Genomic DNA, 25,740 nt, shown 5'->3' on the forward strand with positions numbered 1-25,740 from the left:
GGTATGACACTAAACTATCAGCGTGGTACAAGGGGCACCATGCTAAAGTAAACCATAATAAACTTGACAAGGGGAAGAATGTTAAGTCATGATTCTGTGTGTGACGTAGCAGTATCATGCTCAAATGAACTAAATTGTGACAATTAGATAAGTGGATACCACCTCATTCTTAACAACAATATGGCAGGCTGCTGTAACGTCAATACGAACCATGAAAGTTGGAAATAAGCCACAGCAACATACCTTACCGTCACATTTGAACAAAGGCAGCATAGCTTCATGAAACACAGCAAGCGAGACATGGCAACACTTGCAAACAAATCCCTTTAAATCCAATGATAAACTAAATGACAACAGTGATTCAACATGCACAAAATCAAACTAAACAACGCTGGGTCCCCTATCGTTTGTCATATATATTAACGATTTGGATGAGAATGTAGGTGGCTTGATTAGTAAGGTTGTTGATGACACCAAAATTGGAATCATAAGAGTCATACAGCACAGAAACAGGCCCCTCAGCCCAAATGGTCCATGCTGACCAAGATGCCATCAAAGCTAGTCCCATTTGCTCGCACTTGGCCCATATCTCTCTGAACCTTTCCTATCCATGTAACTGTCCAATATTGTTAACGTACCTGCCTCAACCACCTCCTCTGGCAGCTCACTCCATATAATGACCTCCTTCTGGGTGAAAAAATTGCCCCTCAGGTTCCTATTAAATCTCTCTACTCTCACCTTAAACTTGTGCCCTCTAGTTCTTGATTCCCTAACCCTGGGAAAAAGACTGTGTGCATTCACCCTATGATTTTATACACTTCTATAAGATCACCCCTCATGCTCCTACACTCCAATGAATAAAATCCTAGCCTGCTCAACCTCTCCCTATAATTCAGTCCCTCAAGTCCTGGCAACATTCACGTAAGTCTTTTCTGCACTCTTTTCAGTTTATGGCATTGATGAAGAAGATTGTCCAAGATTACAACAGGATCTAGATCAACTGGAAGAGCGGGCGCAAAGGAATGGCAGATGGAATTTAACTCGGTCAAGTGCAAAGTGATGCATTTTGGGAAATTAAACCACAGTTGACATATACAGTGAATGGCAGTGCCTGGGTAGAGTTAACAAAACGAGCTGCTGGAGGAACCCAGACAGCATCTGTAGAGGAAAATGGACAACTGACATTTCAGAGACATTGTGGTACAAGTAAGTACATGTCAATTTCAACATGCATAAAGTTAGCAGTAGGCGAAGGAAGCACAGCCAAGTTTCCGTGGATCCCATGCCTCCTGTCTTTCTGAATGAGCGTTCTATGAGGAACCTCATCAAATCCCTTACTGAAATCTATGTACACCACATCCACTGCTCAACCTTCATCAATGTGCTTTGTCACATCCTTTCACCCACGACAAACGCTAACCCAACGTTATGCAACTTTTACTATTCGTGAATGCTCCATTCTCCAATCACAGTCCCAATTCCTCTATCTCATCTCACCATTCTCTCAAAGGACCATTTGATGAACAGTTGCCAACTGCTCTTTCATCCCTGACCATCTTTCTCATGAGATGTGCTGCTGGCATCTAATGTTCTCATACTCTTTCCCTTCCTATTTACCTCACCCACCTCTGATCCTGCAGACTCTGCCAGTGGTTCAACAATCACCCTCCTCCCCACCACAAAACCCTGCCTTTCTTTCTCTAGAATGTGTGTTCACTTGCAACCTAATCCCTCTCCATCCATGCTCATGTTATGGATGATTGCATCAACATGATACTTGGCTCCTGTTGATTACACCTTTGCCCTATTGAAGCTTCCCTCCTGGCTATCCCTTCCATCTCCTTCCCCACCTAATCTGCCAAATGGACAGAATGGCCTTTTTCTCTAAAAATGTATATTCTCCTCTGTTTCACCCCTCTAACTGAAAACCTTTTTCACTATTAGCCACCGAACCAACAGGAGAAGATTTTCATCTACCTACCCGACTCTCCTGGTCAGCTACCATCAAATTTGCATAACTTTGAGACCATCCAAAACCCTCCAACTAAATTCACACAATACCATTCACCAGCTGTGCTTGCTTATCTACGTTGACATTTGATCCACCAACATTTCAGTTTTAAATTTCTCAACCTCCTACTCCTTCCTTCCACTTTGAATTAGAGCCAGGGTCCCTGACCTGAACCAAATGGGCCCAACTATATATGTTAGACTTGGGTTGGGACAGATCTCTGTTATAACCAAATATTCATGTGAGGATATGCCATGCTGACCCTAGTCAGTTCTTCATCCAGGTTCACGTTGACTGTTGAGTCAGCATAGGCTGAAAGCTAGACCCTTGGCGAGGGAGAGACAAGGGGCCTGCCCAGGCTGGGAGAATTATTTTGGAGTGTCAGAGGCAAGACGTGATGCTCAGCAAGGGAGTGGAAGGGAATGTTGCCTCGGAGTGAGGAGTGCATTCCCAAGTGTTGGCTTCTGGTCTGCCTTGGCATCACAGTCAGGCAGTGACATCCAGCCTCCTGGAGTCCCATTCACAGGTCAGGACATCAAGTATGACTCTGTGTCGATGCCCAGGAACAGTATTCTGTAAATACCCTGGGTCAGCTAGGTGGAAAACCTAAGGGTTCAGCCTCAGATTGGCCTAGTCAGGCTGGGAACAGAGCAGATCTCTGTTTTGGGCGACAGGTTAAACCCAGGCTCCTACAGCTCTCCTTGGGGTATAACAGATCACCATGAGAGGGAAGCTGGGTGGCGGGGGTCCTAACTGGCATCAGCCCAGTATTTATCCCTCAACCAGCACTGAGCCAAATTATCCTGTTTGTGGGACCTTGCTGTTCACAGTCTGACTGCTGCATCTCCTACAACGCACCCTAGGGGGCTTCTGATGCTACTCCTCGGCCGCAACCTGGCCTTAGACAACCTAAAGAGATGCACTGGACGCCACAGCAGTGCACGTCCGCCCTGGCCCACTCACTGCTCCTCCTGCCGGTATTTCTTCCTCCCCTGCAGGGCCCGGGGGCGGCTGGAGAAGGTGTACGTGCCGCTGCTGTCCTGCTGCGCTAACACGCTCGTCATGTCGCTGGCCCGCCGCTGACTACACTACGTCTCCAGTCCTGGCCCCTGGTAACCACCACTCGCCTCCTGGCAACCGTTGCAAATGCCAACCGTTCCGTCACTTCCGGTACTCGGCCGGACATGAGGTCCAGTTCTCGGGCAGTGCTCTCGTCGTCCCTGTACATTGCCAATGGTGCAAGGTGCTTCGTGGTGAGTGAGGACAGCCCTCTGCGACAGGCAACGAGGGGAGAAAGTGAGGGAAAGAGCTGAGCTCCAGAGGTGAGAGTGCCCTTGGCACCCAGGTACCATTGAGTGTGGGAGCAGGGAGCCCGACAGAGTCATTGGGAGCCAATTCCTGCATAGATAAGATATCTTTAATAGTCACATGTACATGGAAACACACAGTGAAATGCATCTTTTGCGTAGAGTGTTCTGGGGGCAGCCCGCAAGTGTCGCCACGCTTCCAGTGCCAACATAGCATGCCCACAACTTCCTAACCCGTACGTCTTTGGAATATGGGAGGAAACCGGAGCACCTGGAGGAAACCCACGCAGACACGGGGAGAACGTACAAACTCCTTACAGACAGTGGCCGGAATTGAACCCGGGTCGCTGGCGCTGTAAAGCATTACGCTAACCGCTACACTACCGTGCCTGAGCTTGGTGGAGGTCAACCAGCCCGTGCCCAGGGTTCCAGGGCTGTGTTTTCTCATCCCACTGTCTGCAATGACATTGGGAAAGTTCACTGAAGGTTACACGCAGTCCTCAATTCCATTCACAACTTCTCAGATCAGGAATATCTGCAACTCCCCAGTACCAGGCAATGACTACTTCCCCTTGACATTCAACAGCTTTAAGGTTGTTGAAGGCCCAGCCATCAACCATTAACAGATGGTTAACAGGACCAGCAACATAAATATTGTGGCTACAGGAGCAGGACTTGATTTCCTACAGGGAGTGGTTCAGTTCCTGAGTTCACCAAAGATCCTATAAACCTCTGCAAAACGCAAGTCGTAGTCCATCTGCCTTAATGAGTGGACCACCAACAACAATCAGTGCTCAGCAGCATTTAGAACAAAGTAACCCATAAATTGGCATCACATCCACCACCATGTAAGCAGTCAGCATGGTTTACCCAATGCACTGTGACAAATCTTTGACAACGCCTTCCCACCACCTAGAAAATAGGACGTATAAGGACATCAGCTAAATGGGAAAACTGGGACATTCACATCAAAGTCATGCACCATTCTGACATGAAAATGTAATAGGAGGCTCCCCTTTCCAGAACCTCTGAGGCTGTATCTTCACCACAAAGACTGCAGACCTTTAAGAAGCTGGCTCACCACCATCTTCTCAAAAGTGATTAGTCATGGGCATTAAATGCTGGCCTTGCCAGTGTTGCCCATGTCTTGAGAATTGTTACAACCCTTGCTATATCTAATGATGGGCATGATATGGGTTCTTCGTCTTCCTACTCTGGTCATTTTTTGTGTGAATCATCCTCCTGAGATCACACCTAAGGTTGCATTTTGTTAATTTGAATTTATCTTTTATTCCAATTAGAAATATTCCATATTAACCTTTTCCAAATGATTTGCTATTTCCCGCCATCCTTCAGATCCCTCTTCAAACATCACAATGAGTCAAGATCCAGGATTTCCTCACCACTCTCCCTGAAGATCAGTCTTGTGACTTTTATCTCCATCTCCTTCAGTACCTGAATATTAAGAACATGAGAATTAGGAACAGGAGTAGACCTTCTAGCTCTAAGATCCTACTCTACCATTCATCAAGATCATGGCTACTCTCCTATCAGGTCCATTTTCCTGCACCATTCCAGTGTTCTTGATTCCCTTATGCAGAAATCTAGCTATTCACCAGCCCCTGAGTGAAGACATTTCTCCTTATCTCAGTCCTCAACAGCCTATCCGTTGTCCCTGATTCTAGACTCCTGAGCCAAGCAAACCATCCATCCTGTTTAACCCTGTAATAATTTTCTTAGTTTCAATAAGATTACCACTAACTATTTTAAAGTCTAATGAATATTGGCCTAGTCTTCTCAATCTCTGCTCTGTTGGCAAATCCACCATTGCGGAACCAGTTTAGTGAATCTTCCATTATAGCAAGTGTGTCCTTTTTAGGTAAGGACACACGTTACTCCAGGTGCAGTCTCACCTAAGTCTTATTTAAATGCAGTAAGACCTCCTTGCTGCTTTACTCAAATCTTCTCCAATAAAAGCCAACGTACCATTTGCCCTCCAAACTACTTTCTGCACCTGAGACTTGTGTACAAGCTCACTCAAGTCCCATTGAACATCAGGATTTCCCAATCTTTCACCATTAAAAAAAATCCTGTTCTGCTTTGTGCACCAAAGTGGATAATTGAATATTTTTCTGCATTATATTCCATCTCCCATGTTCTCATCCACTCACATAGCTTGTCTATATCCTCTCGATGTTTCTCTACACTCTCCTCTTTACTTATAATCCCACCTAGTTTTATTTCATTGGCAAACTTGGAAATATGACATTAGATCCACTCAGCCAAATTGTTGATATAGTTTGTGAATAGCAAGGGCCCAAGCATGGATTCTACTTGTCACAGCCTGCCAACCCGAGAAAGACCCCTTTATCCCCAGTCTTTGCTGTCTGTTAACCAGTTCTCAGTCCATTGCCAGTACATTACCCTCAGCTCTGTGTGCTCTAACCTTGTTGATCAACCTCCTGTGGGGTATCTTATCCAAAGCATTATGAAAATTTAAGTACGGTACATACACTGGGTTCCCTTTACCTATTCCAATAGTCACAACCTTAAAAGACTCCAGCAGATTAATCAAACTTTATTTTCCTTTAATACATCTATGTTGGCTCTGTTCAATCCTATTATTCTTTTCAAGGTATTCTGTTTATACAACCTTCATTAAAAATTCCAATACTTCCCCCACAATTAACATTATGCTAACAGGTTAGAAGTTCTGTGTTTTCCCCTTCCTTTCTTAAATACAGCATTCACATTTACTCCCCTCCAATCCATAGGAACAATTCCAGAATCCATAGAACTTTAGAAGACAATAAGCAGAGCATGTACCACCTCCATAGCCAGTTCTTTCAAAACAGTAGGATGTAGGTCATCAGGACGCTGAGGTTTATCAGCTTTCAGTCTCAGCAGCTCCTCTTGTACTATACTTTTATTTATACTAATTTTGTTTTGTTCCTCAATCTCACTAGATTCTTAGTTCTCTGATATGTCTTGATTTTATATATTTCTTCCTTAAAGACAGGCACAAAGTATTTGTTTAAGTTCTCTGCCATTTCCTCATTTCCCACTATAAATTCTCCCATCTCTGTTTATAAGGGGCCCCATTTTTCTGACTAGTTTTTTTTTCCTTTTTACACATCTGTAGAAGCTCTTACAGTCTTTTTGTTTCTCACCAGTTTCTTCTATCTTGCCTTTCTTTATCAGTTTCTTGGTCCTCCTTGGCTGAATTCCACAATTCTTCCAATCCCCTGGTCTACTACTCTCTCTGGCAACTTAAATGTCTTCCTTCAATTAAATCTTTAATGATTCCATTCTTTCTCATTGATTTGAGCATAGCTCATACAGAATTGTAAGCTAAAGTTTAAGTTAAATAGTTCAACGTTCTCTTAACCTTATGGTTGAACAGTTGGTCTTCTAAAACTCAGGTTGCTTTCAACTCCATGCTTACATCTTTCAATACACTTTAGAGAGTGTAGGTGGCACCTATGTTTCGATGCTGTACGTAATATATTTTGTGGTACTTTTTGTAGTTTCACCAAATTTTGTAAGCTACCACATAAAACATAAAGGACTCTCAGGATTGGGAGTAATATCATGCATAGAGGATAACTTTATCTGACATGATCCAACCAACAGTGCACAAAAGTAAGAATGTATTGCTTTGATGTTGAGAACAGAGCTGTAGAACTACATGCTGTTTGACTCTCCTAACTTAAAAAAGGATTTGTTTGCCTAAGAGGTGGGAAGATTTTAAATTTGCTGGATTGATTGCCGTTTTGGAGGGAATGTGTAAGATGGATAAATACTCACTGGTTTAGAAGAATGGGGAGGAGAGGGGGTCCAACTAGAACATTGAGAGGGATTGACAAGATGGTCACTTCTGCAGGCTGAAGATCCTAGAGTCAGTGAGCTATTTGGGAACAACGTAAGGGGAAACTTCCCGATGCAGATGGTTTGAACTCTGAAACGGTCTACCCCGGATGGCTGTGGACACTCGTTCGTTGAGTATTCAAAACTCGATTGGTGTCTACATTGGGTACATCATATCCCATAGAAGGACAAACTCACTGGAAGTGGTGGCACAATGGTATACAGATGAACATCCTCAAACATTGACTTCAAACCCATTGAAATCTCATGACATCAGTATGGGCAAGGAAAACTCACCCTGATAACCACCATATCATCCTTCCTTAACTGATGACTCAGCACCCCTTCATGCTGAAAAAACTAAGGAGAAGCACTGAAAGTAGCAAGGGTGTAGAAAGAACTGTGGATGGGGACCTCAGTGCCCATCAGCAACAGCGGCTTGCTGGCATCACAACTGACTGAGCTAGCTGAGGCCTGAAGTTCAGAGCTGCCAGACTGGGTCTGTAAGCAAGTAGTGAATGAACTACCACTCACTGGTTCAAGAAGATGACTCACCACCACCTTCTCAAGGGCTATTAGAAATGGACAATAAGTGCTGGCCTTGGCTGTGATTCTCACATCCCAAAGAATGAATAAATGGAAACAAAACTGCTCAATCTTTCCTCACAGGAATCGATCAAGGAATGTTGGCAGAGTTTGCCTACTCTGTATGCTTCTGATATGTATGAGCAAACATGCACTAACATCCTTACCAAATTGGCAGACTGCACAAGTCACACTAAAAATGTACAAATGCAGGAATTCCAAGCACATCCGCACCCACAGAGCAAAGTCAAGAGCCCAGTGTAGCACTCAGAAAGTCTCAGAGACCATGTTACTCTATGGTGCCTTTTTATTCCATTAGACTAAATACATTGATAACAGAAGATCATCACAATGAACAACAACAGCTTTTTAGACAGTCCAGATGACGGATCTCAACCCAAAATGTCAACTGCCCATTTCCCTCCACAGATACTGCTCGACCCGCTGAGTTCCTCCAGCAGTTTGTGTGTTGCTCCAGATTCCACCATCTGCAGTCTTTTGTGTCTCCAGTTTTTAGACTGTCCTTGTGTGTTACCTCAATATTAACAATGTAATCCTATGGAATATAGTTTGTGCAACTATTATACATAAGACTCTTTAGCATACTGAAACTCAAAGGCTTGAGTGGACCACAGTTTATGTTTGCTCCTGCCTGCAGATTCAGACATAGCTCTCCCTCTGTACTTGTGTGCCTTTTCACATCTTGTAAGATGCAAAACGTTCTCAGAATCAAATGCTTCGCACTGATTAGTTGCTGTGGTTTGTTTATTGCAAGAATCAAGATTGATCTGATTTTGATATAAAGGCTGGAGCAGCTCCTCTGTTAATGAATAAGGTCTGCCTTTCTGTTCAGCAACTAATCTGCAACCAACTTTCGTATGTTCTTTCAGCAGGAACTGCTTTCTCATGTTTTTCACTGTCATTTCCTTCATTGAAGGAATGGGTGGACTGTTTTCTTCAATAGCTTTAGTATAAGAAGGTGGGCTGCAACGTTTTTTACTGTCAATTCGTTGAAATACTTCATCAGCAGACATGATGCGAGTCCTGAACCTGGCAGTGTCACTGTCATCGACTTGGTCCTCATGGACTGTCTGACAGGTTGGCAGGTTTTCTCTCAGAGTGTTTTCCTTGTAAGGTTCCTGGTTTGTATTAAGTGTCCTTGATGGCCCCCAGCTGTAAGTCTTCTTTACAGATTTCTTAGCTTTCTCTTTTGTGCTCTTTGCACAACTGTTTGGATCTTGGATAGAGTTTGTTTGAAGTTTTGTTAGATGGTCTGAAAAGACATAATTCTCCTGACTACAACATGTAGGGGAAACAAGTGGAGAGCTGATAAAAACTGAGCTCTCTGACATGTTGGAACATGAGCTGGCCAATGAAGAAACTGAAGAAGCCTTTGAGGAGGAGGCTGTGGAAAGCTCAGAGTGTGAACTAGCATTAAAATTGTCCGGCCTCCTGCTGCTAATCTCACGTCTTGTAAAACTTTCCTCTGATACCTGTTTTCTCATTAGATGGTGAGTAAAATCCAGGACGAATGGGACTGAGCAATCATCATGGCTTCTTGCAACTAATTCCTGCTGGTTGATCTTTTTAGGGTTGAAGGCAACAGCTAATGTCGGTTCAGAGCTGCGTCTGTCTGCCCTCACGTTTAGCTGTCTATTTATAAGTCCAGATGGACAAGTTGTCGCATTAGGTCTGAAAGATACTCTGCTATTAGCATCAATTGATTCATTGCTGCAAGAAGCTGTGACACAGACGCCATCTGTTATGTCAGTTTGACAATTCTGCTTTTCCGCCATCCTCAACCTTTCATGGCTCCTCGAGAGTTGATAACAGCTGGAGTTTGCTCTCTGCCTTTTTTCATTCTCTCCCTCTTTCCAATCATCCTGGTCAGTGCTGTCATAGGCAGAGTCATTTTGGTGACAGGATATGTCTGTAAAAAAAATAAACGCCTCAGTTATGGTTTCCACATTGCCCTCAGCAGTCATCTCAAAACCCACAAACCCCGACTGGGGACTAGTCGTCCCTGATACTGAGAAACTGCCCAAGAGGAAGAAGACTTCAGTTATGTTCTATGGACTAATCTGGTTACCTACCACTATCTTTTGTTTTGAATACTACCAACATTAGACAATCATCATAACTGTGCAACCAAAAGGTCACATGTAAATTATTTGAGATCTCACTGCCAAAGTTTCTGAATGGTAGTCTGATTGGGCCTTCAGTTATGGAAGTAACATTGCTTCAGTAATACAACAAAATCAACTTCCCTTGTATGCATAATATATCAGCTTGAATGATTGGGTAACACTTGCTTCTAAGTCATTGAATCATAGAGTTGTACATCACAGAAACAGTTCCTTCAGCCCACCATGCTGACCTTCCTTGACCACCTACACTAATCCCACTTGCCCACAGTAGGACTGTATTCTTCTTTGTCTTGCCTATTTAAGTGCCTGTCTGAATGTCTCTTAAATGTAGTGATTATATCTGACTCCACCACCTCCTCTGGCAGTGTGTTTCAGATATCAACCTCTCTCTGTGATGGAAAAAAAAACTTTCCTCCAAATCCCCTTTAAAACTCCTTCCTCTCACCTTAAATCGTTGCCCTCTTTGTTCTTGATACCCCTGCTGTAGGAAAAAGATTCTATCTACCCCATCTGTGCCTCTTTTAAATTTATATTCGTATAATATATGATTATGAGTCATATGATCATGAGTTCAGAAATCTTTCTTCGGGCCTTAGAGCATACAATCTAAGCTAACAATTGAGTGGGCATAATAGATCCATGCTATGATGTGAAAAAAAAATTGAGATGTGGAACCAGTGTGTCTGCGTGTGGATGTAAAAGATATCTAGGCACTGATTAAAGGAAAACAGGAGCATTAACCTGGTGCCTTGGCCAACGTTTAGCCAATAGGAAGCAAAAATCTTTTTCTTCTGTTTATAAAGTCTGGCTGTTAGGTTTGCCTAATACATATTAATGACTACCTTTGATGTAACACAGTGTTTGAAGAGTGCACTGTGATGTCCTGAAGTATATAAATGCAGTTATTTTTTTACATATGATGCATAAGCATGTTCTACTTACCCAAGTTGTCAATGTCTTCTGGTTCACCCAGAATTGTAGTTATCTCATTACCAAATATTTGGCAACAGTTCTCGATCAGAAATTGCATCAGAGTCACAACCTGTAATGAAAATGGATTTGCTTACTTGTGATAATTGCACCAGAATCAATATTCAGAACAAATGACCAATGTTAAAAGCTCTCTAATTATCTTTTTCTGTAATCTCAAAAATTCTTAATGCCAACAGCTCTGCAGGGGAGCAAACCCAACAGGTCAGTAGCATGCAACAAATATTTACCTTTGAAGTTACTTCTTTCTGTAATTCATTTTCTGTAATTCTGTAATTCAGTTTTTTGGTCCAGAGCATATTTGGGCCAATGCAAACAGCAAGATTGTAGGCATTCATCTTGTTCACCTGAGAGTGCTTATTGATGTGGTAGAGCACACAAAACACATAGCGAAGTAAGAGACAGTTGTGGCTTGGAAGTTTCGCCAGAAGCCTAAGTAGAAATAAAAGAGAGTTCCCGTTACATTAGCTACAGTTTGAAGTCTTTTTTACTCAATTCAATACTTCCTACAAGATGCAGGAGTTCTCTAAATCCCCAGCTTTAAACTTTCAGCTGGTTTGAACAAGGTCATCTTAATGATGATTTTAAATGTTTTGCAGAATATCTGGTATCTCATGAGTAAAATGAGCAGAAAGATGTCCTTATCTGTATATTGGTCAACGTGCAGAGCAGTTTTATTAATTGTGTGACTTGTTTGTATAAAAAGAGTGATCATCTACATACTATTACATTTAGCTGTTTATTCTGGTAACATCTTAAAACCTGGCAGATGTTTTGGTGTCCATCATTGCAAGTCAGATAAGATGCTGGTTTATAACTAATTTTTCTAACCTGTCTCTTCAATCTGTATTGCATATCAAGCTGTGGTTTCGCTTGGTGGCAATAAACAAAATATAACTATCATAACATGAAACATTACAGTTATAGCAAGGATGTTTTGAACGTATTTTCAAATTTGAGTTGAAATGCATTTTGGTATCACAGCCCAGCAAGGGCATATCTGAGCATCCATGAAACTTGAACAAATGGTAGAAGGTGAACAAGTCAGAAGCCCCTAGCTGATTTCACAAATCAGGATGATACTTACTGTTTGATCTTTGCAACTCTTTCTTCAAAGGGCATCTCTTCCATGTTCACCATCCAGCTATCATACAGTTCAGTCACCAACACGCTGTTTGGGATTCTCCGTAGGAAATCCTGCATTTGATACATTTAGAATTAGTTGTTGAGGTCACCGGTGTGGAAAAATAACTGAAATTAAATTGTCCAGCCCTGTGATCCCTGTTTAGAGCACTGAGTTTCAATTTATTTTACCTTGAAGACAGCAGCCAACTGAATGACAGGCTCCTCCTCCAGGGTCACTTCTTTTCCCATATTTAGTTTTCCAATTAGTTCCTTGCAGGCCTTTAAATTTGCTGACTTTCGAAATATTCCAACTGTTGAGCGTCCTTTCTGGAACAGGACCATCAGTATATCCTAGAGCAAGCAAAACCCAAAAATGAAACTTAATTATTACAAGAAATAGCTTATTCAGAAAGTAGATTTCAATATGTGATTGCTCAATCTCATATTAATCTCTAAAATCTTATTTGCAACCAAGCCACATAGGAGAAAAGTGATTCTTTGAAACGTTTCCACTAACTACTTTCGGAAATCAATGATGACAGCTGAAGGGAGCAATTTGATTTGTCTGCTGAGCCAGTTCAGATGAATATAAAGCCGGAATACGAGTCAGTTTAAACCTTTAGTATGCTGGGCACCAGCGCTTTGCTTTAGATTGGAAGAGGTCGTAACAGTCCACTTACAAGGATTGGTTTGGCGAGATTGTCATTGTGATCACAGATGTCTTTAAGAGGCCTATCGAAGAGGCCATTCAGAGAAGAGGTGGATTCACTCCCTGAGTTTTTGCGGAAAGGCCACGATACCCTTTTGTTTTTCTTGCAGTGCTTCAATCTGGCATCTGTTTCAATGGAAGAAAAAGAAAACCATTGTGGTTAACCGTGAATGAAGTATAACAGGAAAGATACAAGGTATAATTTTATCCATCAAAGTGTTGCATTCAAAAGGGATTAAGTTTATTTCAACCTGCATGACTACAAAGGTGTATGTACCAGTAAAATAACCACAGGGAAATTCCTTAGGAATGGATTGTGGGGAGCCCAACAGTGCGGCTCTGTGCCTCTCTGGTATTGCTTAGCATTACAGAACAGGAGTACGAACTGCAACCCCCCAGGTACTTTCTTATATCCCTATAAACTAAAATTCTACAAAGTTCATTCTGCAATGCGTGTATTTTTCAAACTTTAACATTTTTGGAATGGTAGAAGCTCTCCCTGTATTGCTCACAGTTTCCAAAAGTAGTTTGCTCCACTGTACCTTGCGAGTGTTGGACTTGACAGCAGGATTTCTCTGATGGCTTCAAAGGCTTTCTCTCCAAGTTGCCTGATGACAGATCACACTTTGCCTGTTCTTTGTCCAGTTGGTTTGTCTTGATGCCACATGTATTTTCTTGGCCTATAGGTGCAAAAAATGAGGTTAGGATACATGTCACAACCTAAAAGAGCAAGTTTCTTTTTTTGATATTTCCTGTTGCCTGCTTCTGCATTTTGAAACAATCTGTGGTACAATCTACATAGCTGTGTACAGTTCAACACATAACAATCTGAACACTGAAGCAACAGTTCCTAGAAAAGAAATCTACTGATAAGCTAATTTTGTCTAATTCTCACAGATTTTAAGACAGAAACTGAATAACAATAAAAATCCAAATAAAGGATTCTTAATTAGTTTAGCTCCTACTTGAAAAGGGAATATGCATTAAAACCAAAAAGCTGATTTTAAACAGTTGATTAATTTTTTTTCATCTAAAGGGGGAACTCGACCATAACCCTAAACATCTGAATATGTGAAAGTGAAAGGGGGAAAAATAGATGTGAAAGTATGTACAGAAAATACATGTGAAAGCACATTCAAAAAATACGTGGGGGAAGTACATGGGGAAGTGAATGGGGAAAGTACAACCCCCAAAGTTAAAAAAATTATAAAATATTTCCAAAGTTCTCCTTTCTAAAATTCTATTAACAAATAGACCGACAGAAACACTGGTGTACACTGCTACATACTATAGAAAAAAGCATCACTCCTCTACAGACATGTCTACAACCAGCCTTTAAAGCCTGAAGCCAAGTAACCACTTTCATTGATAGATTTGAAAGAACTGATGTTTTCTAATATGATGCCAGTTAGCATAAAAGAGAGATTGATGAGGTACTTGAGTTTCTGTTTGTACCACCACATAAGGAACAGGCAAAACTACAGGCTGGTACATCTGGCGGGAGAATGTGCTGGTTTATTTTCAAACTCACCAATCAGGGAAGAAGACAAGTCGTCACTGTTTGACAACACCAGTTGGAGGTTCTGGGCATCTCCCTAAAGATACAAACCAGGTGCAGTCAGATACTGGCCTGACACTATCACATTCAGAAGTACAACGGGTAGTATAATGCTAACTCCAACGAATACTTTATATACATTAGCACATCTCAATTTCACAAATCAAACTTTAATATATAACTAAAACAATGTATAAAATAAGATCTAAAATTATCCAATTACATGCCAATGTTTGCCTCTAATGTTTCTTTTCCTCACTGCAAAACAGTAATAATGTAGACATTCCTTTCATTAACTTTCATCACAGCCAAATGTCTGTATTCAGGCCACTGCAAGAGACCAAATGATATTTATTCCAATGGTACTCACCAGCTCTGCTGATTCCTGTAGTAGTGTCTTCACCACCTCACCAGGTGGTTCCATATTGCTTACAGTTAGTGTTTTAGACTGTTAAAATAAAAGCGTTTTTGTCATGAGTAAGTGTGCATTCAAAGACCTCTGAAAATCCAGAAATTAGAAAATAGCAGGCAGAAAGTTTCACTTTCATTTCCACCCCCTCATACCTCCCCACCTTACAGCTGACTTTGCCTCATTGCAGGATGCCCTTCATGACCCACAGCTTGTGCTAACCCCAGAAATAGCATGAAAGTAGGAAAACTTGATCGGTTTCTACTTGTTAAGATCAATTGTTGGCGGTCCACATATAATCATAGGAATACATGCACCATCTTACTTATATACACTTTATACTTCGATGCATATACGCACACACAATCTTCTCTAATACACCATTAAATCAATTTACAAATCAATATAACTCCCACATATTTGTGAAAGATCATCAACCTTAAAAGTTAACTATTTCTCTCTCCACATATGCTGCCTGACCTTCTCATAATCCCCAAAATTTTCTTTTTTTTAGTTCAAATTTGTAGCTTTCCCATACGCATAAATCAATAAAACACACACATGATATCATCACTCCCATTTGCACAACCACTTCCCCTGCATTCATACTATTACACCCCTAATACTCAGACACTCCCATGCTCTCATACACACATAACTGTGGGTGTGTACCTGTTTTTAGCATGTGTTAGGCATACACTGCAATGCCTAACACATACTAAAAACAGGTACACACCCACAGTTACAAACAAACCTACAATCCATGAATGTGCGCACGCACACACACACACAAACTAAATTTCTGTCTTTCAACTCAGAAATGATAATGGGGTAGAGCATTCTCAATTCCAAATGGCACACAATGGATTTATACGATTCATTTAATATACTGTATGTCACACATTTCAAAGGCATTTCGTCTCAGTTTACTTAGAAAAATGCAGGCAGCTGATACGCACTGGTTTCTTAACAAGAAAGCTTAGGAGAAAAAAAGATTATCTTCCAATGAGCCGCTCAGTTTTACTTTTTTCTGTATTGTTGGTTCAGTGTGACCCTTCCATATACTTCTACAAAAATAATTTTTACAATAGCTACCAATAGAATTTAATACATTTACAGCGTGGTAGCTCAGTACCTAAGGCTGAAAGTCAATCTGATTCAACACAACAATCTGCTTATATTTTAAAAAAAAGGTCCAACTTACCAGGGCAGAGTTACTTAAAACCTTCATTAATGCAACCAGTAATGCAAAATTAGGCTCTTTGTTTTCTTTTGTTTTTTTGAATTGCCTAAAGACAAGAAATCAAAAACAGTTACTGGAAAATCCCTCAGGGTTTGCTTTCAATCTAAATAATGGCACATGGAATAAAACCCAGTCTGACTCACATGGTCCAATGCTTTACATTATCTAAATTCATGCTGCTCCCCACCGCCCCCACTACAGCCAAAATACATCACATTGAGGTTATTAATGTAGAGGACATGTGAGTTCAAGGACAAGCTAGCTCTTGGTGAAGATTTCTTAACCATTTGGACACGTTCACATTATTGCAGCAAAAACGACAAAACCTGCACTTAGTTGGCACTTTTAAGCATGCTCAGGCACTTTTCAGTACTGATTATCAAATATAACAACCAAGCCGCACAATGAAATGTTAGGACAGATGGCCAACAGTTGCTCAAAGATGCAGGCATTAAGGAGCGACTTAAAGGGGAAAGATGTAGGGAGGCAGGCGGGTTTGGGGAGAGGCTTCCAGAAGACTGAAAGCATGACAGGGAATTGAAAGGCAATTTAAATAGCAGATAAGCAGGGGATCCGACAAGGATCTTGGGGTGTTATCTGACTCTCAAGAGATTACACAGTTAGTAAACTAATCTGAAGGCAGGCAAGACTGCTGGAGTTAACCAGGTGTGTACCACAATGATTTTAATTTTACTAATTTGTCAAATCCTGTTGCAGTGGGTGAGTAAATATACATAAATTTGCTTACCTGTGGAGATTATTGTGCCACAGTATCTTTACTTCAGGTAAATTGCAGGTAAAACAAGCACCATCACTATACAGCTACAAATCCAGCAGGCAGAGAATCTTATCAGTATGTCTATGCCGTGCACTCTATATAAAGGGGCCGTGGGCAGGTGGAAATACTTAGAACGGAAATTGCATCACGGCATTTTACTCTACAGTTTTGGAGCTGAAAGAACTTCCTCCTTCCAAATAAGGCCAGCACCCTGTGGTATTCTGTCCTATGACTGGAAAAAGTGAGATGTAATGGTACTGTACACTTGAGAGCAAGTTATTAACCAACAAAGCTAAAAAAAAAGATTGACTGCAGAGAGAGAGAGGGTGCCTTGTGCTGTCTGGCGGTTCAGTGGTATTGTGGCTGGGAATTTCTGAAAGCCTGCCCCTACTCCCCTCTTGTAACTTCACCAGGAATTCCTGTAAAAAGTAGGAATAGCTCTGAGAAAATCCCTGGCCCCTGTTGCAATGTTTGCTAAGTAAGATGTCCGTAATTTTAACACGAGTGCAGTAACATAGTTGTTTGTGAGTACAAACCCCATTAAGGGGAGCTGTGAAAATAAGTTGTCAGTTTGGTCATTTCTGAAAAATAACCACAAATGCTAAAGACACCAAGTAACTAAGCTTTCAACATAATAAAACACCTTATGGCACTTTATCAAACTAAATTTGACATCATCAAACATAGGGGTTTAATCATACAGATTATTAAAGGAAATAGGTTTTAAGGACCATCTTAAGGGAGGAGATAGAAGTAGCAGCTAGACAGGTTCAGGGATGGAATTCCAGTGTGTTGGTAAGCAGCTGAAACTTCACACCTCCACCCAGTTTAATCTACATATGACTCTAGACCTCATCATATGAGGCACTCTTAGGCCACAAAATGTTTGGGTTTCTGGTTGGATGGGTGCTATGGGAACCAATACGTGGCCTGGATGGGGGTGGTATGTGAGCGCACATTATAGTGCAGCTGGGCACTAAATGGGGAAGAGCACTGTCATCTACAACATTGTCGGCTGCCAGATGTGTGCAACACCATCACTGTGCATTTCTGGTTTTAGGTGTGATTCTCAGCAATAAAGCTAATGCCACTGCAAAACATCCAAGGAGAGTCAAGTGTTCAGCGGCTAAAAGGATACCTGCACCTTGCCGCGCCCCCCCCCCCCCCCCCCCCACCACAACTTGCACACTACTATACAGATAGTTGCTTCCAAGTTACTTGCCAATTTATATTCCATGGTATAATGGCTGCAATACATTAGATCTTAGTGTTTGCAGACCTTTGGAGGTTTCACAGGGAGTGGTATTCCTGGAGCTTGTGTTGACTTCAAAGCTTCAGCATTGCCCAATAAATCCAACATTAATGTTTCAGTAGCCAGTAGTGTTAGAATACCACAAGAATGAGGAGAGGTCTCTTGGAACAGCATGGGAGAACAGTATGAGAGGGAAGAGGAGAAGGAGCAATCCTCCTACGCCCATCTGTACCGACTACAGATCAGTAGTCATGATCGGAGCATTTTATGGCAGTCCACAGTTCCATTGATATTTAAACCCCAAATAAACCTGGGGATTGCTGTTCAGCAATAAAAGCTAAGGCTTGACCACATGATTCTGGCACCCAGAGTAAAATGCCACAAGCCCCTCTGAACAGTGGCACCCACAGCCATGATAACAACAGCCTGTGTTTCCACTGCAGCACCCAGACATGTTATGGGATCTCCTTGTGCCACCATGGAAGCTGGTGCTTCATGAGTTGCGCTAATAGTTCACGAAGTCACAGACTGTCTTGTTCGCTTCTGAAGGGATAGGATTCAAGCTTTGCACTAGACACTCAGGCTTTCTGGTAGGCCTGGCAGTGCCCCAATGAATGCATCTTCTTGACTTTGGTAGGCTGCCCCATCAAAATCCTCATCTGTGTCCACTGTAGCAGTGCACCTTGCCCCCTGGGCCCTCGCTGTAGGGGCTACATGTGCACCCTGATATACCATGTTCAGACCCATCACTCAGGAAGGCACCAAACTACGTGAGCAGCCTGTGTGAGACCTGCCTGGCCAGATTGCAATGAAAGGAGGAAGGCAGATGGTGTGGTGAGGGATCAAGGAGAAAGTAGGAGGTGCATGCTTACACCATCTGCAGCTTGTAAATCAGAAAAGTGTGTGGGATGGGGAGCAGTGTGATATGAGAAGGTGACAATTCCATTAATGGTTTCAAACTCATTGCTGACCAGTGCCTCAGTCATAGCCATTCCAATTATGCTCAGCTTCACCTCCTCCATGGGGGTGGGATGACGTGTTTGTGCCGACCCCACACCAGTTAGCTACTACCACCATGGGTGAAGTGCCTTCTTCAATGAGAGAGGGATGTATGTCGGTGGGTGTTTGAGTGATCTGAGTTGCTAGCAGTGTGCACACAATGTGAGATGTGGGCGTGAAGCTTGCAGCAGAGAGTGTGAGGCAGAGCATCTGAATGTTGGAGGTATGAGTCTGATTGACAGACGTCATTGTTAGTTAGCATCATAGAAATGTAACTGCACAGAGAGAGAGCTTTTAAGTCCTTGCTGACTTTCTGTAAGACCAAAGTAATTATTTCCACTCCTCTGCCCTTTCCTCATAGTTCTACTGTTTTTCTTTCTTACCAGGCACTGTATTCCAGACACTAATCTCTGAGTAAAATCGTGTTTTCTCCTGTCACTTTTAGTTCTTTTGCCAATAACCTCTACACTGTGTTATAGAGTTATACAGCATGGAAGCAGGCCCTTTGGCCCAGCTGGTTTATGCTGACCAAGATGCTCATTGGCCCATGTTTGGCCCATATCCCTCTCAACCTTTCCTATCCATGTACCTGTCCAAGTGTCTTTTAAATGTTGTTAATGTACCTGCCTCAACAACTTCCTCTGGCAGCTCATTCCATATATGGACCACCCTCTTGGTAAAAAAAGTTGCTCCTCAGGTTCCTATTACATCTCTCCCCTCTTACCTTAAACCTAAGCCTTCTAGTTCTTGATTCCCCAACCCTGGGAAAAAGACTGTATGCACATCTTCAAAAAACTCAGTCAAATTCGTGAGATGTGATCTCTCATGCACAAAGCCCTAATCAACCCCTGTCTTTCCAGATGCATGTATATCTTATCCCTCAGAATGTCCTCCAGTAACTTACCTACCACAGATGTTAGGCTTACTGGTCTGTAGTTCCTAGGTTTTTTTGCAGCCCTTTTTAAATAAAGGCACAGTGTTAGCCACCCTCCAGTCCTCTTGCACCTCACCTGTGGCTAATGATGATGCATACAGTATATCTCAACCAGGGCTCCCCCGATTTTCTCTCTAGCTTCCCATGGTGTTCTTGGATATACCTGATTAGGCCCCGGAGGTTTATCTACCTTCATATGTTTTAAGGCATCCAGCACCTCCTCTGCTGTAATGTGGACTATCCCCAAGACATACCCATCAACTATCTCAACTTCCGGAGTCTTCATGTCTTCCTCCACAATAAAAGTAGTGGAGAAATATTCTTTGAGTACATTGCCCGTCTCTTGCAGCCCCACACATGGACATCCACTTTGGTCTTTGAGGGGCCCTATTATCTCTCTAGTTACTCTTTTCCCCTTAATATACTTATAAAATCTCTTTGGATTCTCCTCAATCTTCTCTGCCAAAGCTATCTCATGCCCTCTCTGATCCTCAACCCTCCCACCCTCTGTGGAGACCCCTTCATTATTCTGAGCACTTCTATAGCTTCTCCTTTCCCCAGGAAAGACAGTTCCAGATTCTCCAGGCATTCTCTCCATTATCAATCCCTCATCCCCAAAATAATTCCAGAAAATATTTGCTGCATCTTCTGTAAGGCCTTCACATCCTACTTAAACTGCACTGACTAGAAGCGGACACAACACTCCAGTTCTAGCCAAATTTTTACAAAGGTTCATCATGACGTCCCTGCTTCCTTACAAAGATTTATGTACATGTCTCACTGTTCCTACATACATTTTAGATAGTTCACTTTATACTGTGCTGCCTTTTGTAAAGGATCTAATATGTATTATTTTGCACTTCCCTGCTTTAAGTAGCATATGGTGGAAGTTAATCACACTGCAGAAAAAAGACTTCACATTGCCTTCAGCTGGCTCACTTTAAATCTATGTTCTCCAGTTCTGGGGAATGGCCATGTCTGCTTTCCTCCAGTATGAGAACTAATCCTTCACCATAGCTCTGTTAATTCCAACCAGGCCAATCCCGTATCCATGCTATAACTGTCCCGTTTATTCCATGATCTGACGTGAATGGGTGTGTGGTGCAGTAAGCAGTGTTAAGGGAGGTGTATATTTGTTAGGTTAGGCATTTTAGGATGCATTCACTGATCTTGACTGCACCAGTGAGATTGTTGCAGCAGTAATGGAACCATGGGTGACAAGGGAGGTGGAAAAAGTAGTTAGGAAGAAGAAGGCAGCATACATAAGGTGTAAGCAGCAAGGATCAGATAGGGCTCCTGAGGAATATAGAGTAGCAAGGAAGGAACTTAAGAAGGGGCTGAGCAGAGCAAGAAGGGGACATGAAAAGGCTTTAGCAAGTAGGGTTAAGGAGAATCCCAAGGCTTTTTTCTCATACATGAAGAGCAGAAGGATGGCTAGAGTAAAGGTAGGTCTGATTAGAGACAAAGGTGGAAAGATGTGCCTGGAAGCTGTGAAAGTGGGTGAAGTTCTCAATGAATACTTCTCTTCAATATTCACCAAGGAGAGGGGTCTTGATGACGCTGAGGACAGTGTTGGTAAGGGTAATGTTCTAGAGTATGTAGATATCAAGAGAGAGGATGGGTTGGAGCTGTTAGAAAATATTAGGACAGATGTCCCCGGGGCCTGACGGAATATTCCCCAGGCTGCTTTGTGAGGCGAGGGAGGAGATTGCTGAATCGTTGGCTAGGATCTTTGAGTCCTCGTTGTCCACGGGAATGGTACCGGAGGATTGGAGGGTGGCAAATGTTGTCCCCTTATTCAAAAATAGTAGTAGGGATAGTCCAGGGAGTTACAGACCAGTGATCCTTACGTCTGTGGTGGGTAAGCTGTTAGAAAGGATTCTAAGAGATAGGATCTATGAGTATTTAGAGAATCATGGACTGATTAGGGACAGCCAGCATGGCTTTGTGAAGGGAAGATCTTGCCTCACAAGCCTGATAGGGTTCTTTGAGGAGGTGACCAGGAAGATTGATGAGGGTAGTGCAGTAGATGTGGTCTACATGGATTTTAGTAAGGCGTTTGACAAGGTTCCGCATGGTAGGCTTCTTCAGAAGGTCAGAGGGCAAGGGATCCAGGGAGGCTTGGCCATGTGGATTCAGAATTGGCTTGCCTGTAGAAAGCAGGGGGTTGTGGTGGACAGAGTGCATTCAGACTGGAGGGCTCTGACTAGTGGTGTCCCACAGGGATCGGTTCTGGGACCTCTACTTTTTGTGATATTTATTAATGACTTAGATGAGGGGGTGGAAGGGTGGGTTAGCAAGTTTGCAGACGACACCACGATCGGTGGTGTAGTGGATAGTGTGGAGGACTGTCGAAGCTTACAGAGGGATATTGATAGGATGCAGAGCTGGACTGAGAAGTGGCAGATGGAGCTCAATCCAGAGAAGTGTGAGGTGGTACTCTTTGGAAGGACAAACTCCAAGGTGAAGTACAAGGTTAATGGCAGGATTCTGGGCAGTGTGGAGGAGCAGAGGGATCTGGGGGTTCATATCCACAGATCACTGAAAGTTGCCTCACAGGTGGATGGGGTAGTTAAGAAAGCTTATGGGATGTTAGCTTTCATAAGTCGTGGGATCGAGTTTAAGAGCCGTGAGGTAATGATGCAGTTTTACAAAACTCTGGTTAGACCACACTTAGAGTACTGTGTCCAGTCCTGGTCGCCTCATTATAGGAAGGATGTGGAGGCGTTGGAGAGGGTGCAGAGGAGATTTACCAGGATGCTGCCTGGATTAGAGAGTATGGATTATGGGGAGAGACTAAAGGAGCTAGGGCTTTACTCATTGGAGAGAAGGAGGTTGAGGGGAGACATGATAGAGGTATACAAAATATTAAGAGGAATAGATAGAGTGGACAGCCAGCACCTCTTTCCCAGGGCACCAATGCTCAATACAAGAGGGCATGGCTTTAAGGTAATGGGTGGGAAGTTCAAGGAAGATGTCAGAGGGAGGTTTTTCACCCAGAGAGTGGTCGGTGCATGGAATGCGCTGCCTGGGGTGGTGGTGGAGGCTGATACGTTGGTCGAGTTCAAGAGATTGTTAGATAAGCATATGGAGGAATTTAAGATAGAGGGATATGTGGGAGGAAGGCATTAGATAGTCTTAGTTGTGGTTTGAAGGTTGGCACAACATGGTGGGCCGAAGGGCCTGTATTGTGCTGTATTGTTCTATAGTACATCAAGGCCTTCAGGATTTGAGATGTTCGTCCCCTGATCTTCCCAGCTTGTGCCTGGAAAGCATACTGACTTCCTGCAGGCAGATCACATTTGTCCTTTCCATCTTCTCCTCCAAGGTTCTGCTACAGTTTTGGATAAGCACGAACCATGTTTCCTCCCCTGTTGTGCATGACTGTCCAAGTTACATTTAATGCCATACTTAATGCATTCACTTCTTGAAGTCAAAATGCACCAACCCTTTGCTAATGAGCAGGCAGCACAACATCTGCAGCACCAAGTCAAACAGGCACATGTTAATTTTCCATTGTATCCAGTTTATCCCCCTCAATAAAAATTTTTTAAAAACTGCAGATACTGGAAATCTGAAACAAAAACAGAAAATGCTGGTAATCTCACAGAACTAGAAGCCTTTTGCAAGGAAGAATGGGCGAAAATCCCCCCAAACAAGAATTGAAAGACTTTTAGCTGGCTACAGAAAGCGTTTACAAGCTGTGATACTTGTTAAAAGGGGTGTTGACCATGTACTGACCATGCAGGGTGCCCAAACTTTTGCTTCTGGCCCTTTTCCTTTTTTGTTATTTTGAAACTGTAAAAGATGGAAATAAAAAAAGTAATCTTGCTTAAAATATTAAAGAAACGTGTCATCTTTAATTTTATGCCTTTTGGAAATCAGGTCATCTTTTACTCGCTTAGCTATTCACAGTAACAGAAATTTTGACCAGGGGTGCCCAAACTTTTGCATGCCACTGTATATTTTACCCAGAAGAAATAATAGGGGAAATACAATACAATCAGTCCTTCTTTACATTCATTGTGCAATCAAACCAACACATACTCTTGCAAAGGATCAATGCCACTCCTGTCTCCTCTTTAAACAACACCCCCCAATATAGCTCACAGTATAGATACTTTTTTTTAATGCTCCTTTTCATTACTTTTGGAATCACTCAATGCAATTAGTGTGGCTGTGTGTACTTGTCCTGACCTAAACTGAACAGTTAATAGTCACGTTTACTCAGAAGGATAACAAGTGGATTTCTGGGAAGTGATATGCCAATTATTATCAATATTAACTTTCAGTTTCCTATCCATGAAACTGCCCTCAACAAAAATTACGGTTCCTTGGTCACATCCTCTGATTTCACACTCAGCCACGAGGTTTCAGGCAACATTGATGGTTTTTATTGCTGCAATACTTCCTTCTCCATTGAGAGCATGCCTGTCATATGATTCATTGGTAATTACAGAGATCCCCAGTTTAGTTTTCAATGTAATTGTTTTTTTCAATGTAATTAATCTGCATTTAATTTCTTAAAAATTTTAAAACAGCCAATGCAGGGCTACACAGAGAGGACCCTTCATTTATGTGCACACACAATGAGCTGATTAATCACTCTCTTCTATGCTGCAAACTATTTACTTTCTCCAGTGATGAAAGGTCCACTCAGATGTGGCATTTCCAGAAGCTCATGCAGCATCTTACCATGCTGTCTGATCAGTGGAGGTGGTAACACTGCCAGTCATTTACCAGTTCATGGAAACTTTGCCACACAATAATCATCAGTGTCCTTCCGCACCTTGCCCATGAACACTGCCTCGTTATTCCTTTTTTTGCACTATTTATTTATTTTTTTAATTTATAGTAATTTTATGTTTGCACTGTACTACTGCTGCAAAATAACGAATTTCATATCATCTAAGTCAGTGATAATAATTCTGATTCTGATCTGTGGATCAGCTTTCATCTCAGGTTATTTCACAGCCATTGAAACTTTCTTTTATTTCAAAAATATATTTTACTCAAAACAATAAATAGGGGAAATACAATACAATCAGTCCTTTTTACATTCATTGTGCAATCAAACCAACACATACTCTTGCAAATGATCAATGCCACTCCTGTCTCCTCTTTCAACAACACCCCACAAGTGTTCAAGAGGCCATTACACATGGCCCAGCCCCTCACTGTCCAGTGGTGGGAGGACCCTAGACTGTGCTCCTTCCTCGCAGAGCCATTGCAATGGCTGCACAGCGACCTCAGTGCATCCCTCAGCATGGACTCCTGCAGCCCAGCATGTGCCAATAAACAGCATTTACTTGTGGACATATCATTCACTGGAAAGCCAACAAATATTTGACAGACCAGAATGAGTCTTTTACCAAGTTGATGATCTTCCAGCAGCAGTCAAACTTTGCCTCAGTACACATCGTCATGTTCAGTGACAGCAGTGAAACAAATGATTAGAAAACCTGTTTTAATGATGATGATTAAGAGATAAATATTTGTCTATACACCTGGAATATTCCCCAGGGTCTAGTACCACGTCACCTAACAACACACTTAAGAGATGACACCCAGGCAGTCCACCATTCCTGCTGTGAAGTGCCAGAGAGAGGGTTTGAATCTTTAGCTCTTAACTCAGGCAAAACTTGTTAAAGATTTGGTATGTTACCAAAGAATCTTGCAAATGTGGAGAGCATTCTGACTGGTTGCATCACAGCCTGGTATGGAGGCTCCAATGCACCGAATTGCAAGAGGCTGCAGAGGGTTGTAGGCTCAGCCAGCTCCATCACGGCACAACCCTCCCCACCACTGAGAACATCTTCAAGAGGC

At 42.3% G+C, this 25,740-nt stretch overlaps 2 protein-coding genes and 1 long non-coding RNA gene across 3 annotated transcripts in view; 1 reads left to right on the forward strand and 2 right to left on the reverse strand.

The window, feature by feature from the left end:
• Window positions 1-3,156, reverse strand: part of rsph3 (radial spoke head 3) — a 40,166-nt gene extending 37,010 nt beyond the window's left edge. Inside the window, exon 1 of the mRNA XM_052011968.1 lies at window positions 2,975-3,156. Within this exon, the coding sequence (XP_051867928.1) occupies window positions 2,975-3,075 (101 nt within the window). The 5' untranslated portion in view covers window positions 3,076-3,156. The remainder of the gene's footprint in view (window positions 1-2,974) is intronic.
• A 38-nt stretch (window positions 3,157-3,194) lies between these two features.
• LOC127568344 (uncharacterized) lies at window positions 3,195-23,543 on the forward strand. The gene is made up of 3 exons (XR_007956000.1): window positions 3,195-3,333; window positions 12,852-12,937; window positions 23,478-23,543. It is a non-coding gene; the product is annotated as an uncharacterized LOC127568344 (long non-coding RNA).
• Window positions 8,060-16,969, reverse strand: tagapb (T cell activation RhoGTPase activating protein b). Its single transcript, XM_052011965.1, has 11 exons — window positions 16,700-16,969; window positions 15,913-15,997; window positions 14,670-14,747; window positions 14,273-14,336; window positions 13,284-13,421; window positions 12,713-12,867; window positions 12,222-12,383; window positions 11,995-12,104; window positions 11,138-11,339; window positions 10,860-10,959; window positions 8,060-9,700 (listed from the first exon to the last, which is right to left on the reverse strand). Exons 2-11 carry the CDS (start codon window positions 15,937-15,939, stop codon window positions 8,352-8,354), a joined length of 2,385 nt encoding a protein of 794 aa, XP_051867925.1. The 5' UTR covers window positions 15,940-15,997; window positions 16,700-16,969; the 3' UTR covers window positions 8,060-8,351.
• Window positions 23,544-25,740: the final 2,197 nt, after the last annotated feature.

This window comes from Pristis pectinata, chromosome 3 (genome assembly GCF_009764475.1).
Source record: "Pristis pectinata isolate sPriPec2 chromosome 3, sPriPec2.1.pri, whole genome shotgun sequence".
Taxonomy (NCBI): Eukaryota; Metazoa; Chordata; class Chondrichthyes; order Rhinopristiformes; family Pristidae; genus Pristis; species Pristis pectinata.

What these genes read in the sequence shown, in the direction of transcription:
- tagapb (XM_052011965.1), bottom strand. Translation starts at nt 15,939, where the DNA reads ATGAAGGTTTTAAGTAACTCTGCCCTG. An exon ending in ATCTCGCCAAACCAATCCTT is followed by an intron (nt 12,384 to 12,712) that starts GTAAGTGGACTG and finishes TGCTTGCTCTAG; the next exon opens with GATATACTGATGGTCCTGTT. An exon ending in AGAGTTGCAAAGATCAAACA is followed by an intron (nt 11,340 to 11,994) that starts GTAAGTATCATC and finishes ATTTCTACTTAG; the next exon opens with GCTTCTGGCGAAACTTCCAA.